The sequence below is a fragment of the Opisthorchis viverrini genome, assembly GCF_000715545.1.
Source record: "Opisthorchis viverrini unplaced genomic scaffold opera_v5_115, whole genome shotgun sequence".
Lineage (NCBI taxonomy): Eukaryota > Metazoa > Platyhelminthes > Trematoda > Opisthorchiida > Opisthorchiidae > Opisthorchis > Opisthorchis viverrini.
The window spans coordinates 60,853-78,656 of record NW_008751773.1 but is presented as its reverse complement, the minus strand read 5'-3'; the positions used below and the strand labels follow the sequence as shown (position 1 = coordinate 78,656).

The 17,804-nt window shown below is 44.3% G+C and overlaps 1 protein-coding gene across 1 annotated transcript in view; it reads right to left on the bottom strand.

The window, feature by feature from the left end:
• Positions 1-937: 937 nt before the first annotated feature.
• Positions 938-17,804, bottom strand: part of T265_05901 (hypothetical protein) — a gene marked incomplete at both ends in the record, with an annotated part of 34,827 nt that continues 17,960 nt past the window's right edge. The window contains 9 exons of the mRNA XM_009171036.1: positions 938-1,476; positions 2,707-2,952; positions 4,714-4,946; positions 6,817-7,054; positions 7,707-8,081; positions 9,187-9,528; positions 10,044-10,233; positions 14,771-15,200; positions 15,543-15,790. Of these exons, the coding sequence (XP_009169300.1) occupies positions 1,099-1,476; positions 2,707-2,952; positions 4,714-4,946; positions 6,817-7,054; positions 7,707-8,081; positions 9,187-9,528; positions 10,044-10,233; positions 14,771-15,200; positions 15,543-15,790 (2,680 nt within the window). The remainder of the gene's footprint in view (positions 1,477-2,706; positions 2,953-4,713; positions 4,947-6,816; positions 7,055-7,706; positions 8,082-9,186; positions 9,529-10,043; positions 10,234-14,770; positions 15,201-15,542; positions 15,791-17,804) is intronic.

Genomic DNA, 17,804 nt, shown 5'->3' with positions numbered 1-17,804 from the left:
CAATAGAACACTGACTGTGAATTATCAAGATCTCAAACACCGTATTCAACAGCAGGCGTGAAACAAACGTCAGTGACGAAACGTTGTCCAAGGTTATATGATGAAGAGTGGAGTGGAGTAAGCACCAGGGTGGATGGCTTGGGTCAAACGTTTTTCGGGTTCACTCTCGGATGGTGTGTTCTACTTAACATGGGTTAAAAAAAGGCAAATATTTCCGGTTTTTGTTGTACAACGGGAGAGCCCTTGAGAGATCAACCCTGCGAACCGTTTCGCAGACATCATTTCCTGCTCGGGCCTCTTGCTTTGACCCCTACAGTATGAGAGGGGCATCTAAACCTTGATGGACACTTCATAGCTCAAAAGTTGGTTTCCGTTGATGTCCACTCGCCGTTTATTAATTCCTCGATATATTTAATTACCTTTGTGAATATATTAATGCAGGTAGTGTCTCACTAATCAACTACGAAAGGACCGCACATTACTCTGTTTACAGGCACGTAAGTGTTACTGGTGTGAAGAAAATTCGCACCAGCTGCTACGACTTAAGTCACCAGAAAATGGCGGAGGGAATATAGCCAAGCACTGAGGGAATTACAAGAGATACAACCCTAGTTGACATCTTTCTGAAGAAATCGAAGAACTATCTGGTGATTGAGCATTTCCTCCCCGAGCAAACACCACGGTGGGTACAATATCGAGGACACAAGACCCGCTCTGCGTCAGTCTCTTTGGGGGAAACAAACTGGTCAGGACAAATGAGGAGAGATTCCCCTCCCAACTGGTTGGATTACTCTGAAACAGTAGATAACGCAGCGCAAACTCACTAAGTCATTGGTTCAGATTTATTAGTTAGTAGTTATTTATTAGTAGTATCTCCAATATTTCGTTGTAGAAACGGCACGTTGACGCAATATCTGTTTGGCTGAATGAGAGGCAACAACTAAAAAGCTTATATGCGCACAAGCAGGCCAGACACAGGGACAAACTGAGGGCATACCTACCGCGAACTAATCTCAAAATTAGTCGGAAAAGACAAGTTTGTACAAAACGAATGAATTTATTATACAAGGTTGCGAGAAAAGCTCGAACAATGCAAAATCAGTCCGCCGTGGGCACAGACCCAGTGGATTCAGACTCTCTGCGCTCGATGTCTGGATCTGAATGCACATCAACATCGCTGGAATCTGGTTGTGACTTCATTTCAATGTCTGTGGCCGGGAAGCCTGGAGATGGTGGCTCATTCTGTTGCGTCACATCCGCGCTTTGTTGCCTAACTTCCGCTAAAGCTTTAACAACAGCCTTAGCTGCCTGCGCTTTTTGTGCTTCCAATTTTGCCATCAGCACATTAACCCGTTCTTCATACAGTTGATGAACATACGTAGTCATGTGCAACATATCTCGGATGACCACAGGAGACTGCGTAATCATATCAGTTTGTAATCGCTGGGATGATGCAGCCATTGGACTTTGAGGATCCTGAGACGACAAAACAAGAGGGTGAAACAGTTCCAACACGATAAAACTGTGCGAACAAACGGATGGAAATGTGTCTTCATGAGGAAATCATTACTGATAATGGTCTTGCGACGTACGTCGGATAAAAAGGGGTGAAAGAACCGGTAAATTGCCGTGGCTAGGCTCTAAGGATAGTGAAAATTGCATTAAACCTCACTCTTCCCAGTTTTCTATGGTTGCTTTTGTGAATTTCAGCTTCGTGGTGGGTTCTGTGGTATGTGAAAGCTGAGTGGTGTGAATTCCAAGTGTTTTTGTTTACTACGATAAAATTGAGATTCATGATGGAAACACTCAGTATTGCTGACTGGGTGGACAAGTTGTGCACCGATTAGGGAACATTGATAGCATCACAATCCATACAGTCCTGAGGAAACCGCTTTGCTAAAGAATCCACCAAATGATGAGGAACGGACAAAGATCATTCTCGGAATCTGAGAATCCATCTTCCCAAAAGCAAACACAATATTGTGTAAAAGAGTTCGCTGGACATAGCGTCCGACAGATGCGCCGATAGATGTCGGGGGCACAAATAAACTAAAGTCTTAGTTAACTCCCTGAATCGGAGTTAAGCGCGATAAAATATCCACATCAACCTGTTGTCCGATTAGACTCAAAGACCAGTCAGGAACACGACGTGGAAAGTGATACTTTGGCAGTTTGATGCATGACGGTATTTGAGGCGTACTACCGAATGCTGAGCTTATAAAAAATGCAGATATTCACCAAATGAAATGCTGACAACCAACAGATGTGTCACCACTTCAGAGTAACACCGAAAACTGTCTTTCAGTTCATAAATGGACACTGTTGCTCTTTTAACGGAGAATTTCAAAACGCAAATTCAAAACCTTACAGCGTTATCGCGCTGTCAGAGTTTAAAGGTGGGCGCATCTTTAAGCTTTATTGGGGCGCAACAACACCACCCATCAAAAGCAGAGTTTAACACTTCACTTCCAGCTCTTGGATACACTGTCTACTAATCTTACGGCTTGAAGAGGTACCAAAGTGAAGCTTCTTACGCAGCCGATTAAAATACGGTCATCAGGGTCACTCTATGGGGAATTCACAACAAACTAGAGGCTCCATATAATGCACAAACAGATGTTTGAAAATGATAAGAATACTACTGAGGTGATAAGTACGTTCGTTTCGAAGTATAAAACAGAACTCTAAATATTACAGGCAACTTACAATCCAGCATTCCCATGGAGTTAAATGCAGTTGTGGTGGCCTAGCCCAACCTGGTCCCCGCACATTCATGAGCAAATCGAATGCAGGTTTCAGTTCGGGGCACGTGGCGAACTGATCAATACGCGCGAACACATAAAGCCCGAGACGAGCTCTAGATAGGGCTACAATTAGACGCCGTACATCACGTAAATGACCCACTGTTCTTGTACGTACCAGGGAAACCAGCACATAATCGTTTTGTTGGCCCTGTAAGTAAGGAAGAAAGGTACACAGCGGTAGAGTAAATCGTCACACGAGGAATTTCTGGTTAATAAGGAAACTCAGTCAAGTTGGAAATAGCACCACAGTGGTGACGACACGAGAGTGACAGGTGCAACGAATCACCAGCCCATATAGAGAGCATTCCTCCACCGTGGTAGCTCTCTGTCGTCTCCGTCAAGTTCCAGTAATATTCTTCGCAAAATAACTTCCTTCCTCTCAGATCCCTTAATTTTTCCAGCGATTAACTACATAACCGACTTTTTAAAATAAACGCATAAATGCGAGGGCTACCTTACAATCTGTTTGAATTCAAAAAAGCAAGGTTACGGTAGCTTCGTCTGGGCCCACCTTGCTTGAGCGGATATTTGTGTCCAAATCATCTCGCGACCACTTCCGAGGGATCTCTTTGTAGCTGAGGACCTAATCCATGAGATTCGAGGCATAAAATTTTAGGAGTGCGGAAGAATAGTTACACCAGACTTCCAAGTTACTCGCTTGCTCTAGCACATGCACACTTTCAAGCTTACAGAGAGTCATTTGCTCGACTATACAGAGTCAGTCTAACTACCATGCCATCTTATTTGAACCGATTCTTCCAGTATAGGAATCATATTAAAACTCGTTTACATTTCTTGCATAGAATGTGTCAAACAAATGTTGCGTGTTTTTAGAAAAATGTGAAACGGAATGATTACGATAGCCCTAGAAAGCATCTCTTCTCATTTGAGAGCAAGCAGCGTGAATATTGATTAAATATCGGACTAGGGAAGAGCAAAATGAATAGAACCTTGTGTAACCTCCGTCTAACGAACGAGAACACTTAGAGGACCCGGTCAAATTACATTCAGTCTGCGAGTCTAATCATCAAATATGCTTTGCAATCGGCAGTAGGTTTTTGGAATGAGCACTGTCGGGATTTCAATGACCCAGAAGGGCACACACACATTGTCTACATTCAAAGCACCTCCGTTCAATCGAACTTTGAGTAGTATTGGAATCAATCAAATCGAGGCGTCCCGTGACAAGCTGTCACTGATAATAAGTCGCTGGAATCCGGAAAACGAACATTAATGTAGCTGACTAAAAAGGCCGACAACTAGCTTGCTGAATGAAACATGCGATTCAGTTTTAAATATCTATCAGTGTTGATAAATTTTTCTGCTTCGTTGGAGTCCCTGACTCCACCAACACCTCTTTCGATCATAGCTCCTCACAATTTGAAACACTGTAGCTGAATTGTAGCTAAGGAGTCACTTTCATAGTTTCCACTCTCCGGAATGAGAGTCTAACGGACAGAGTTTAACAAAAGCGTCCCAAGTTCCATTCAATAAACGTATCTTCCTGTTATAATCTTGAATTTAAAGCTCACTGTAGCTAGAATGAGCTCGTGTTGCGGTACAACCCGAATTAAAATTTACCTCTCAAGAGTATTGATAGCTGATAATCTGACAGAGACGATCATCGGTTCATCGCAAACAATGGTAGACAACCATCGTAAAAGACTAACAGAATCACAGGAATTAAGGTATCTAGCCACTAAGTTGGCCAGCTTGGGAGAAAACATCCGTTCCAAAATGACAACCTAGCTATTTTATGGTACAGAGGGAACAATTTCAAGCAGTGTTGAAGGGAAATTGAAGCACTCAGTACGATGGGCGAATGGATCCAAAAATACGACATGCGCCTGGATCAACACATTGCATAGTCCACAGGCCATCAATCTCAAAATATCGCAGATGGACCAACCTGAAATCGATCCACGGTTGTGATTTTACTCGGCTGACCCAACAGTGGATTTTTCGCGCACCGTGCGGCGACCACATCACGAATCAAATGTTTCTGACCATTGTACGTGGTCAGTATGGTGATGCGTTCAGCCGGGTAGCCCAGGATTCTCATATACATGTAGACAGCCACAACGTACTCGGCTTCGGCAAGATTTTGGAAGAAGAACGGACTCGGTTCAGATTCGCCAACTCCTGAATATGCAGAAGATGCAGATAGATAATGAAGGGCGAGGAAGTGGGAGGCGAGTGAGAAATGGCTGAATGATCGACAGATCTAGATAACATGAATCGTCTCCAGTTAACTGGTCATGATGATGCAGAATCAAACTCCGTGTTTAAGGATGTTTCACTCCTGAGTATCACTCACAGTGGAAACGGAGGGTGGTTTGACATTCGAGATACAAGCTGGGTATATCTTCGGTGTAATGAAACACCTGGTAAGAAAGACGTTATTGATATTCCAAATTTAGCTGCGCCTATTAATAGTCTCTAGTGTGATAACGAGAACAACGGTTTAAATGGCCTTGGAGCTCTTGACGTGACGCGATGTGGTAAACGCATACTCCACAAGGCCAAAATTCTGTCTGCTGCTCTCGGATATGTGTCGAGCGCGACGCTAGGGTCAGGCGTCACAGTCCCGTCGAAACAAGCAGCCGCATCCCTGATCGAAGAAACTGAGTCCAGGACCCCTTTTGAATAAATAAACGATGATGGATTGGCTCTAGGTCTCTGGAACGCCTTCCTGCTCCTAAGTTTAAACACCCTGGTCAAGGTAGACCACAAACGCCTCGGAAACATCAAAACCCCACACAGGAGGGGGGCATTGGCTCAATCAACCCTCCATGTCGGAGAGAGGAGTTGCTAGTTTATGATGAGATATATTTTTCGCCTAACCAGGGTTACGCAGACTGCAACCCCTTCGAGGATATCCAACACAAATGAACCCTGATTAAGGATCAGGTAAATTCTGCAAGTATGGCACCATTCAGGATGAACTTCATGGATGTTGAACTGTTGAACAACCATGGGACAGAGTGGTACAAAATAAAAGATAGTCTGAAATTGTTTTTCAGAAACAGTTGGGCTGCATACATCATTCGGCGGAAACCGAAGCTTTACATAAGAGCGGTATTTTGTGCATCGCCGTCTGCAAAATAGCCAGATCGATAATCAGGTACCTGTTTTTATCTGTTGGTTCATTTATGAGTGTGACGCAAGATGTGTGAGTCATTCAACTCTATGTTTGTCTCATAGAATACTTAGACAATTGGGCAGAACTGCTCAAGCGCCTGTGACTTGAGCTGCCAAAAACGTCACTTGAAAGCACTGGATCGACAAACCCACTACTCGTTACAAACGACTCAGTGCTTCGATACACTGGGACAGTACTTCTGCACTTCAATGAACCATATTTTACTCACATATATAGCTACAGTTGCTAGATGAGACTTTGAAAAAATAAGTGTTACGAGATAGATTCGGACTACCAATTCCCATCTTGTCCTCAGTTGTCTGTGTGTTCCCTGTAATACAAGCACCTGCAGTTTCCATTAAAAATATAACGAATTGCTCTTAGTCTATATTACTTTAAGCTAGTTTTCTTTGCGTTTCCAGGCCATATTAACGTCCGGCCGATTGCCCAAGTCAAGCAGAGTTCTCAATTCTGTTGACAGTATTCCGCTGTGGATTAATGAGGTAAATGCACGGAGAATCCCAGAACCCCACATGCATCAATGTAACAGGGAGTAACGGCTCCGAAGCGGCTCCGATCTCTCTCAAAATGTTGTCATTTCACCCTAATTGCGTCAAGTTAGGCTTCTATTCAAAAGGTGCTAGATTCCTTACCGGTCTTTAATAATTATGTGGCACATTGATATTACACACTTCAACAATGGCAAAACATCAAAGCGTGTGAAATTGAAACTTATTTAAAGTTTCTAGAAGGTTGTTGATCACTGGTCTATTACTAGGATTGAAAATTCAAACAAAGGGGTCATTGAGATACCTGAGTTAGAGGGAGAATGTGGCAGCAAACATAAAAGAAACGAGAAATGAATTCTACCTTTATAGTCATCCACGTTGATCAACTGCACGTCATATCGAAATCCCGGATTAGCTAACCGGAATCTGGGCTCACTGATGGTATGCGGAAGATCTCGCAACATCCGATAGCGCCAGCTGTATAGACAAGAAAGACTGGGGCGAGCTCGACCTTGAGCATCGAGTTGAACAGTTGGGACACCCAGTTTTACAAGCCGCGCGAACAAAGACTGACCCATATTCGAATAGTTGTTGAATGCCTGCATGGAATGGTGGCAAAGAACAGCGGAATACATGACCATATTTGAAGGAGGCGTAACATGCTTCAGACAAAGTAAGGTTGCTAATACGTCACAGAAAGGCTTGTTGATCTTTTTTCAAAGCGACGCAAGTCAAACAATCATTTCTTCTGAAATAGGGGGATTCCGCTTCTCCTGTAAGGTGGTTTCTCTTCGGGGGCCCGCAGAGTAGGTTGTCGTTGATCGACAACACCTTTGAGGCTCTACAGTGCAGTCGACTTGTAGAAATCCCTACTTACGGGCACCACTGTATAGCTGGCACGGATAGTTCCAAACCACATGCGCATACAGACCTTAAAAAGCCTTTAGCAGGGACTAGTCGATTAATAAATAAATAATAACAATGCTGGGGTGTGATTCGAACCAAAGACATTAAGGACAGTAATTTTGCGCCTTAACCACTGAGCTATCTCATTTGGAGTTGTCAGGCAGGCCTAATATGACATAAACAGACTTGATTTCTCGATCGAGCTATGAATTATGAGATCGGAGTAGCTCCAAGGGGCATTGATATTAAAACCAGGAAAGATGAATCACAGTTTGGTAAATTCGACCGGAACATATCAAGTGTACGTTAGTACATGAGTGAGCGTTTCACAATTGCGGGTCGCACCTGATTTTGGACGACGGGTGGCAATTGATTGTGATCTCCAATCATAATCCAACGTTTCAGGCGGTTGCGTCCAGCCAAGTCAGGATTCTGCAACAAAAGCGGAATGAATGTTTCGATCTCCAAAATTTGTGCGGCTTCTTCCATTATGATCGTGTCGTAAGTGAAGCCCAACTGGACTAAATCTCGACGGCGTAATGCTGCATGCGTACACGTCATCGCAATGATTTTAGCCTCTTGCACGAGCAAGTAATTGGCCCTTTCGGTACCTGTGCGCATTAGTTCGAATGCACGAAATTCGTCCAGTTGTACAAAGATGGAGTGGAGATATTGGAAGCACGCTCGAGCCATTGCCATGTCTTCGATCAAGCTGTTACCCTGAAGTCGGGAAAAGTGGATATGAAGTTATGAGCCGCGAACTAATTTGCAGCTGCAGGCTTTTGGAAATAGATAAAAAGGAATAAAGCCCTGTAAGCCGAAAATCCTTGTTTAGCCACGAAAGAAGCGAGGGTTTACTCGCAGCCTACACAGTTATAGAGCTTAGAACGTTGAAAGGGTTGATGAACAGTTGCGGTAAGATCGGTAGCATAATGATCTTGAAGTGCATACGGGACAGGGTTGTTCGCGAAATACATTTACTCTCAGACCAAGCTAGTTTCAAAGGAAGACTCAACCGGACCTTAGATGAAACTTTCGTTAAACCCAGAATGTGTGTAAATAAGTATGGCTCGTGAATTCCCCAAAATCGAAGTTCGAGAAGAACGTAAGACTGACGGAAACCCTGGGTTTGAGCCTAACTGATGAGCTTCAAGAAGGGCGACGCCAGTCGTGAGCTGTAGCAGAGTTCTCAGTAATTTTGTGAGTAGTTTTCTTTAAGGGCTGTTATCTGAGTGGGTGGATGTACGGTTGGGAACATATAAGGATTTTGAGCATGGCAAAATCGCAGCTATATGGATTTTATCAACACTCATGATCACGGAGTGCTATTTCTATTGGTCAGTCCGAAGACATTTAACGTACGAACTGAGAATAATTCGCAATTCAAATGCTGGTTTCTGCACAGACCCATCACACCAATGCGATCCTCAGGTTGGTCACAGACAATACATGGTTGAAGCTATCAAAACTGAAATAGCCAAAGACATGAAGCAACCAACACACGGAATACACCAGGCGATGAGAGAGTTAGGGGGCATAGGTTCCAGTAAAATAAGTGGTTGGGAATGCAACCAGTCAACAAGAGGGGACTAGTGTTCAATCAGGCGTTTTAGTAAGCGAACTCGATACAGTAAATGTACATGATCACTCAGCACCGTAAACGATCTGCCAGCTAATCGTCCGGCACAAAAATAAACAAGTTTTATGCTGAAGTTGATCATCGTGAGCGTATCGACCGGTGGAGCCAGCACATACCTGAATGTGACAGTTTGAATCTTTCAGTAACGATCAGTTACTGCAAAATTGCATACCAAAGCTAACTTACGGCGAATAGTTGAGCCATAACTTCTGGTGCGGGTAACGATTGACCAGTAAAGAACTCAGTAAATGGGAACTGAGATCGTACAATTGACGGGTCGTAGACGGTGGTTCTCCCGTCCTGGCCACCCTCCAATGTGGACTGGGACGGAGCATGAAGCGCCATTTTGCTGACAAAGTCCTCCCACCGAGACAATACTTCCTGGATGAAAAAATACTGCGCCGTTTCGCAGGTGTACATGTCTATATTCGTTTGATCAGATATTGGGTCCACTGTTTCATTTGTTGCCGGTGCAGCGGTATCTGTAGAGATTGATGGGTGATGAAAGGTTTTCGCGAGACGCATTACCTGTGAAGCAAGCAGAAGTATGAAACGAGAACATGCAGCAGGATTAACATATAAAAGTGATTCGCAAAAAATACCGATGGGACTGGGTGTCGAAACTCTTGTGGAAATGTCCTACGGAGTGTACGGAGACCTCTCATATCCTTCACATAAAATAGTGAAAATAGGTCGAGAGAGTTCATTTGTGTACTCAAACAGAAATAAATTGTCTTTCGGTGCACAGCTGAAATGCGAACAAAGTAGGAGGGTTGAGATATTGCCTAATTGCTTAGGTGTAGATCACCATCCTCGAGAACTACCTCGAGTTGTTGTAGTCAAAGGCCGCGTTTTGAGTGACAATAACAGTGGCATACACAAGATGACGGTAACGAAAAGTTTAATTAATCGAATATCGCTTGTTCGCTCTTCTTCAGGAGCAGTATGGCGGTGTTAACGAAAGAGCAGATGAACACACGAGTGCGCCAATAATATACATCTCAACAGCAGAAAATAAACATAAGTAGATAATAGCGACAGACCTCTTGAAGGAGTTGTATACGTTTAGAAAGTATATAGTCGACGCGACCATAACGTGAGAAATCCTTCTCCGTTTCCAGGCTTTCTTCACCGTGACCCAGACGCAGCAAATGGCGTTCATCCACATCCAGTGCGATGATCTTTTCGAACAGCTGGTTTAAGGCTTGATTAGAATGGGTGACAATCAGGATGCTGTTGGTAAACAAAGTACAGGGTAAGTTAATAAGTGGTATTAGCCAAAAGTTTTGTTTGTAAAGTATCTGAAAAAGTATGTCATATAGTGTGTGTTTCTCTCTAAAGTAAGATTCATGTACTGATGAATTGCACATAATATGGGCCCAGTATGAACTCCCATTGTCAATGTTCACATCAGCCTTGATTGAACTGCTCTGATGCGATTATTCTGATTAGTCCGCACGGGAAGCATCGCGACAGGAAGGCCGTACGAACTCAGGAAATACGATTTACGTTCCCCCAAGATTATCAGTGTCCAGATCACGGATACCTATACGTAATGTCGTAATGTCCGGCATTCCCAACTTCTTCGACACACCGAAAGGTAAGGTCATTTATAGAGTGGTATAGCGGTGGACCACCATCAGTGCGGGTGTGAATGCCGACCATGTGTACGAAGTTACATTAGAGTGTTCGTACTTATTCCATTCGCTCGACTGAACACATTCAAACTGGTGTGTGTGCAGTAGATGAGAAATGGAGCTACTGTCTGAGTAATCTGAATCGCGGATTTTCTTGTCGGAGCGTTCCTGTACAAGCATGTGCATCATCCACTGGCACTCAGTGGGTCAGTGCTCCAGCTATTTTAGTCACGTGTATCCATCGTAAACATATTTAGCAGTTGACAAACACAACCCATACTCAACCGGTGTGTTCCAAGGAAGTAGTGCTAAACAGCGCCATTGCTGTAGGTCATCAGGTTGGCTTCAACCAACTACAAAATAGCATGGAACTACCGCAGTGGTTCTCAATGGAGTGAATTCTAGAGGACGTGGAACCTCAGATTTGGAGACGCTAACCATTAGAACTCTGATTGTTGGTCCGATTCATCCGATGTTTGAGTAGTTCCGCACTCAGCCTCAGTTATTTCTATCTTTACAGCTGGTGACTGATACATGATTTCGACTTGTACACCAGCAATTCTAGGCGCCTTTTAACCTGTTTTGGGTGTACCCATGAAATTCTACGCACATAATGCGGCAATAACCGGCTGCAACGTTGTGTGCTTTTGTTCTCAGTAGACTCATGCTACAGTTGCATTTTTTGCACGGATGAGGACAAACACGTGAGGAGGTCCAAGAGATTCACTGGACAGAGCACACAAAAAGGGTACAGCAATGTTCTATTAATAGTCACAGAGTACATAATATACAGCCACGACCAGTCAGCTGACATGAAAAAACTGCCGAACGGAGAGTCAACCGGGTAAAACATGTTACATCACAGGCTCAGATCCTGCGTGACATCGACTGAAATGTACTGTGAAGCGACATGGATTTTTCCATATTGTCCCTGTTGTTTTTTCCGGTCGATAGTTTGCAATTTAGGCTTCCATCCCTTATAACTTCACTGTTGTTTGTGCTAATCAGGATGTGAGGGCTGTTCTCCCACTCGGTGTCAACAAGTCCATCTATTTCTCCAAGGCTCGCCAAATATGTTTTTTTTTAAATTATTACTAACTTATTTTCAACCAAAAGGTGCAGGCTGCGTAGCGAGAATTTCGTTCCTCAAGGTGTAACCACTAAGACTAACAGATATCAGCGACCAAGACCAGCCAGCCACACACCACAAGCAATTATAGTGCGATGGGATTTGGACATAACTGGGTACTGTTCGTTGTGACAGGTATAAGAACACAAAGGGGATTCACCCAAGCGACGAGTATCCCCATATTTTTGTGGAAATAACAATGTTGTCATCCTCCAGGAAAGACAGGTTAAATCCTGTCTAATTGTCGACCGTTACTGACAGCACATTAGTAACCTCACTCCCTGCATCGTCAGACTAGGTTGGTCCTCCGCAACCAACTGAACTAGGCTCTCGAGTTGTTGACCTCGGGAGAACTGTCTCAAGAAGAGAGGATCGATCCGTTGAATTATGGCTCAGACTGTTACTCCGAAAAAGTAACAACCGAAACGCACTGAATGTTCGAAAGTTACAACAGTGGACGGTCAAGTTCAATCAGGAACTTTAACATGGAATGCTATGACAGGGATACGAGCGCTAGACCCGAAAGTCGTTACAAGCTTTATTAGGAAACACAGAAGCGGTATCGAATCAAACTAGCTGCTCTGTTTGGAAAATTAGGGAAGATTACAGAAGCATTCTACTTGACGGAACTTCGCACGGTAGTTGGTGGGAAGATGGAGACGGAAATGCATGCCCCATGATAGGCGAAACAGGTGATGAACTATCCAGTGGTAGTGGTAGTATACGATATGGATGGCTTCATCATCCGATAAGGCGATTCCAAAGTAATTTTAATACTCCGGGCGATATGTGGCGCAGATTACCATAAGATCTGCCTTGGAGAGGGATTCCAGTTGTGGGATCAAGTTATTATCAACCACAAAGGACACCAAAACAGATGTCGGATCGGTGAACCATGCAGACATTCCGATAGACGGGCTGTCCAATTCAACAGTCCCCATGCGCAAGACGAGTGATGAACACGGATCAAGGATGATGTCCGAACGGTTGCGAGTAAAACAGCTGGAAAGACGTTGAGACCTGTTTTAATGAAAGTGGTGTATCTGCATCTTTCCTGGTCGATGAAGAGTTTTTAGCGAGGCGCTTAGGCAAACACTGGATTTTTAGCTCTAGCGAGGCTTTGCTGTGCGATGACCAAACTGTTGGGGCCTTACGCGGACAGCAGAGGATCCAATCCAACACAGATCGAAAGTCCTACGATAGAATTTTCGGAGCACTGAAAGAAGTGCAGCATCTCTGAAGCATTCAGGACATCCCGACCGGTCGAGCGTCTGACACCTCAGAAGACACATTCTTCAAAAATAACAGTTCATCTAGGGCGGAGTAAGATCTTGCAGTTGCCTCTAGCCTGCAGGACGCTGAGCCATCCCAAGCCACCTACGAAGTCTGAACTTCGAAAGGTGATAACCTAACTTCCAGCAGAAATGGGTGAATCAATCTTGACAGACAAATTTTTTCCACCTGATATGCACAATCTGGAAAATCGAAAGTCCCATAAGGATTTGAGGACGTCACAGCGGAGAAGGCGTACAACGACTAAGGGACCAAACTGCTCCACACTACGCGCAAATTCCAAAAATGAAAACTACTCAAAAGGCTGGACATTGATACCCTGTAAAGAAGCCATCAAAAACAATAAAAATTCTGAAACTGATGCAGCAGAATCGGCCTTATCTTTGCAACACATCTACACCCCGAATTCCGAGAGGAAGACAAACCACTATAAAGCCTGCCTGCCAACCCCAAAAAAGCCATCATCTCTGTGAACAGGGAGGCTCTTTGGATCGCTTTCCATTATCAAATCCCTTTGCTACGACATGGAGGATCAAGTACACATCCGTGGAACCATTTTCGGAAAGTTTGAAGTTAGCACGGTTACGTCTTAGTTCCAGCTATGTTCGATCCGACTAAGATTTGCGCGCAAGCGTCGGTCATGTCTCCAGCTCGAAGTGCCCGTTACCAAACAAAGATGTACTAGCCAAAGATCGGTGTCCAAAATTTTGCGAATTACCGCACTTAATGTGCACATTCGGGGAAAGAATAGGAGCAATTGTCTCAGAGGCATCTCCCTAACGTCGGAATACAGAGGATTCCAACACAATTGCCTCCTACCTACCTATTCAAGGTTTACAAAAACGGGCAGCCTGCAATGAGCACAGCATAGCCTCTTGCGAAGACTTCTGCTACCCCGGCAGCACTCTGTGCTTTGCATACTGTGCGGAGACGTCAGCTAGAGTTGGCCCACAGTAAGTCATGTCCCAATTAAACATGACGCACCCGGCTCACATGTGTTTATGTCGTTCTTAGTGATACAGTAACCATGCTATACCAAAAGAAAAGATAATCTCTTGTCAGGTGTGTTATTCTTAGCATTTTATTCGGTTCGGTTGCTATAGATAAGATTTGACTAATTGATTAGTCTCCTTCACAGCCTGACCGATCCATAGTATGAGAAACTTAGACGACGAGTTGCTTACCCATCAGTGTTGCAAGTACGCGTTTTTGTTCTTGTTTTTTTTTGCTGGGCCAATGGCTTCTACATTGCCACCCCACTAGAGTATGCCAGTGTTTTTGCTTGTGGAACTTGAAGCAATAAAATTATGGTCTGTGAGTTGGTGTATGCACATCATCTGCTCAACTTTTGTGACCTGTTGGTGACAAAATATGAGTAACACAGGATCTTATCACGAAACGAAAATTGCTCAGTTTGTCACAAGGAGAATACAATGAAAAAAAATACAGGAGAAAAAAAGAAAAAAAACGCTGAGGGCCATGGACGGCGGAACTACTCGTGGATCGTATTTTCTGGACTGGCCACACGTTGCAGCTACTGGAAATCGCCATAACCACACTCAATGTTCCACAATCCATGCTTAGAAGTACTGGCAAACATGAACCGAATTCTGGTAACGTGAGCATTGGGATTTAAACCTGACGGGATTCCCTTTCACTCAACTGAGATATCCCCCTCGCCGCGTCCTAATACAAATGAGCCACAACCTACCGTTGATTTGGAAAGTTGTGATACAGATTGTGAATAATCTGCACGGCCACATCGGTTTTTCCAGTACCCGGCGGTCCCACTACCAGCGTCAGGCCTGGCTGCATTCCAGAGCGGATGGCTTCTACTTGAGCCGGAGTAAACGGGACCAGATTACCGGGTTTGGCACCGGCAGTGTAAATATTGCTGGGCATATGACCGCCAGCCCGAGCCAACAGGTGCCAAGGCGGGTGAAGGGGTGGTTCATATGCCTCGGCCACCAGTTTCGGTCGGACCGTGGGCGTGGCACTTGGGTCCTTTTTGTCGGTAGAATTAGTTGCTTCTGAGGGAGCAATCATATCCACAGGGACCATGGCTTCAGCCTTCGCACTTGGATCGTCCGATAATGGAGGAAACACCAATTTATAAGGTGGGCCGGGGGGTGCACATTCATCTGTAAGGGAAAATACATTTATTATAACAATGAATATATAAAAAATGTTGAAAACGTGAAATAAGGATGAACTTCATTGGCGACAAGGACACAACAAAAGCCAGACCAAATGATAAATGCATTAATCTGCTTACAGTTGACTCTCTTTGAACAAAAGACCACGGTTTTCACGAATCAGAATGCGTTCAAAGAAACTGAGAGTTGAACTGGTTCGAAATACAGTCTCTCAAGAAAAAGTAAGACAATCAACGATATCCTAAACATTTCTTTATTGTCGGCAAGGATATATGTACGGAGAGCGTAAATGGCGGCTCATGAGCCGAAAACAAAATGTTCACTCACCATAATCCTCTCCAGATTCCTTTTCCTGTGTTGTCCGTTTACTCCAACGACGTTTGTCAATAAATTCAACTTCATATTGAGGGAAGGCGGATTTCAAGTGTTCCGGACTGAGGAACGTATCGAACCAGTTTTGCCGCACCTCGTACACGTCAGGACGATGAGAATAGTGAGCAGCAGCCGGATCCAGGTAGCCCATCAGCAAATCCAATAGCCAATCAGGTACCACGGAGCGTGTATTCATCAGATCCCTTCCAGAAGTAAGTCGGCAAGGATATATGTACGGAGAGCGTAAATGGCGGCTCATGAGCCGAAAACAAAATGTTCACTCACCATAATCCTCTCCAGATTCCTTTTCCTGTGTTGTCCGTTTACTCCAACGACGTTTGTCAATAAATTCAACTTCATATTGAGGGAAGGCGGATTTCAAGTGTTCCGGACTGAGGAACGTATCGAACCAGTTTTGCCGCACCTCGTACACGTCAGGACGATGAGAATAGTGAGCAGCAGCCGGATCCAGGTAGCCCATCAGCAAATCCAATAGCCAATCAGGTACCACGCACGGAGCGTGCATCAGATCCCTTCCAGAAGTAACAACGGGGACTAGCGGTAAACATCTTAACGAAAAATAGTCGTGTTGCCATGGTTGCACACGTAAGATTTCGTAATGGTATAGTAATGAACGAATCTGCAATCAAACCGAAGGTGTCCTAGGGTTTCTTGCTAAGGGGAAAAAAGAAAACACGCTCTAGGACGTTCTTTTTGCTATTACAATTCCAACATCATGGCATGCGAGAATGGGGATGACCTCGACCGACACGTTCTTTGAAGATGTCGTTTTTCGAAAGTGAGCGAAGGAGTGCACAAAATTCGGTTTAGAACTTGCCTTAGTCTCCTTCTGTCTAGCATAGCGTTGGATCACGTGCACTAATCACGATCATATAGTTTCAAAATGTCATTATCAACCTCAGGGAGGCAAGACGTATCGTGATTCCACGAACTTCTCGGTCCAGCACTTTTTGCCGCGATCGGATAGAACAGATTCAAAAACATGGCTTGACTTCTTTCCTGTCGGGTAGCCAATATAACCTTACACGATGACGTATCGTCCACGAACTTCTCGGTCCAGCACTTTTTGCCGCGATCGGATAGAACAGATCCAAAAACATGGCTTGACTTCTTTCCTGTCTGTCGGCCAATATAAGCTTACACGATATTTACTTGGTCGCAAAGCATAATACGCTCAGGGATGGCATATCGATTCCACATCTTGAGTATAACCAAAGCAAAGGACGCCATTGATTTCAATCCATCCGCAGAACACCCGCTGCTTCGGCACCTATAATGCAGTACGCTTGTTACCCTGTCCAGTATACATGCTGGTACAGTGACCACATTTGGACAACGGAAATCTACCATCACATATCTAAAACGAACTAGACTAGCAACCTAATGAAAGAAATGAGCTTTCTGATGGGACACTAAATGTACAACACGAGATTAACGTCTCTAGAAAAGCCTGTCCTATTCGCAGGCCGTAATGTAAACAGCTAGGCAGAAAACTTGAGTGAGCTGCTCTCTGAAAGGAGAACGTGCACTTTTGTGCATTACCGATTAGAGCCCTTAAGACTGCAATCATTCTCTTCAGCTCACCCTAGAAGTGAGCGGTCTGGGAAAGATACGCGTTTGGTGTTTGAATAGAGTTTATTTGACGGACATCGTGAAGGATAGAGTGCCGACTATGAAAAGCTAAGACAAAAATGGTCCAAGACAAACTGGCAACCTGAATAAGAGGTTTACAGGAATGAACCAAATCGGGCTTCTATAGGCTTGTTAATCGTTCAGCTGTAACACCCATTTGATTCATAACTGCCATACTAACAAAGGAAGTGCGAGAGCTGAGATATCACCGCGCTGCCAAGCATAGACAAGAGCAGTCAAAATGAGTGGGGGTAAGTTCGAACCACGGACCCTCCGGTTAGTAATTTCGCGCCTTAACCAATAAGCTGTTACAAGCCTAGGCTTAAGCGATGGCAATGCACTGTTTACCAACAGCGGGTTTCTTCCCACACACAACTTTGCAGGAAATCTCTCTCCCTCGGCACGAGCAACGTTACATCAGGGAATTTCGGTGATACAATGACCTGCTTCTTTTCCGAATGAAAGAGTCAATCCGAAGGAACGGTATGCTTTCAATTAGCTCTTCGGTGCCTTAGTAGCAACATGACCAGTATCGGCCTTGAAGAGACTCGTCATATAGGACTG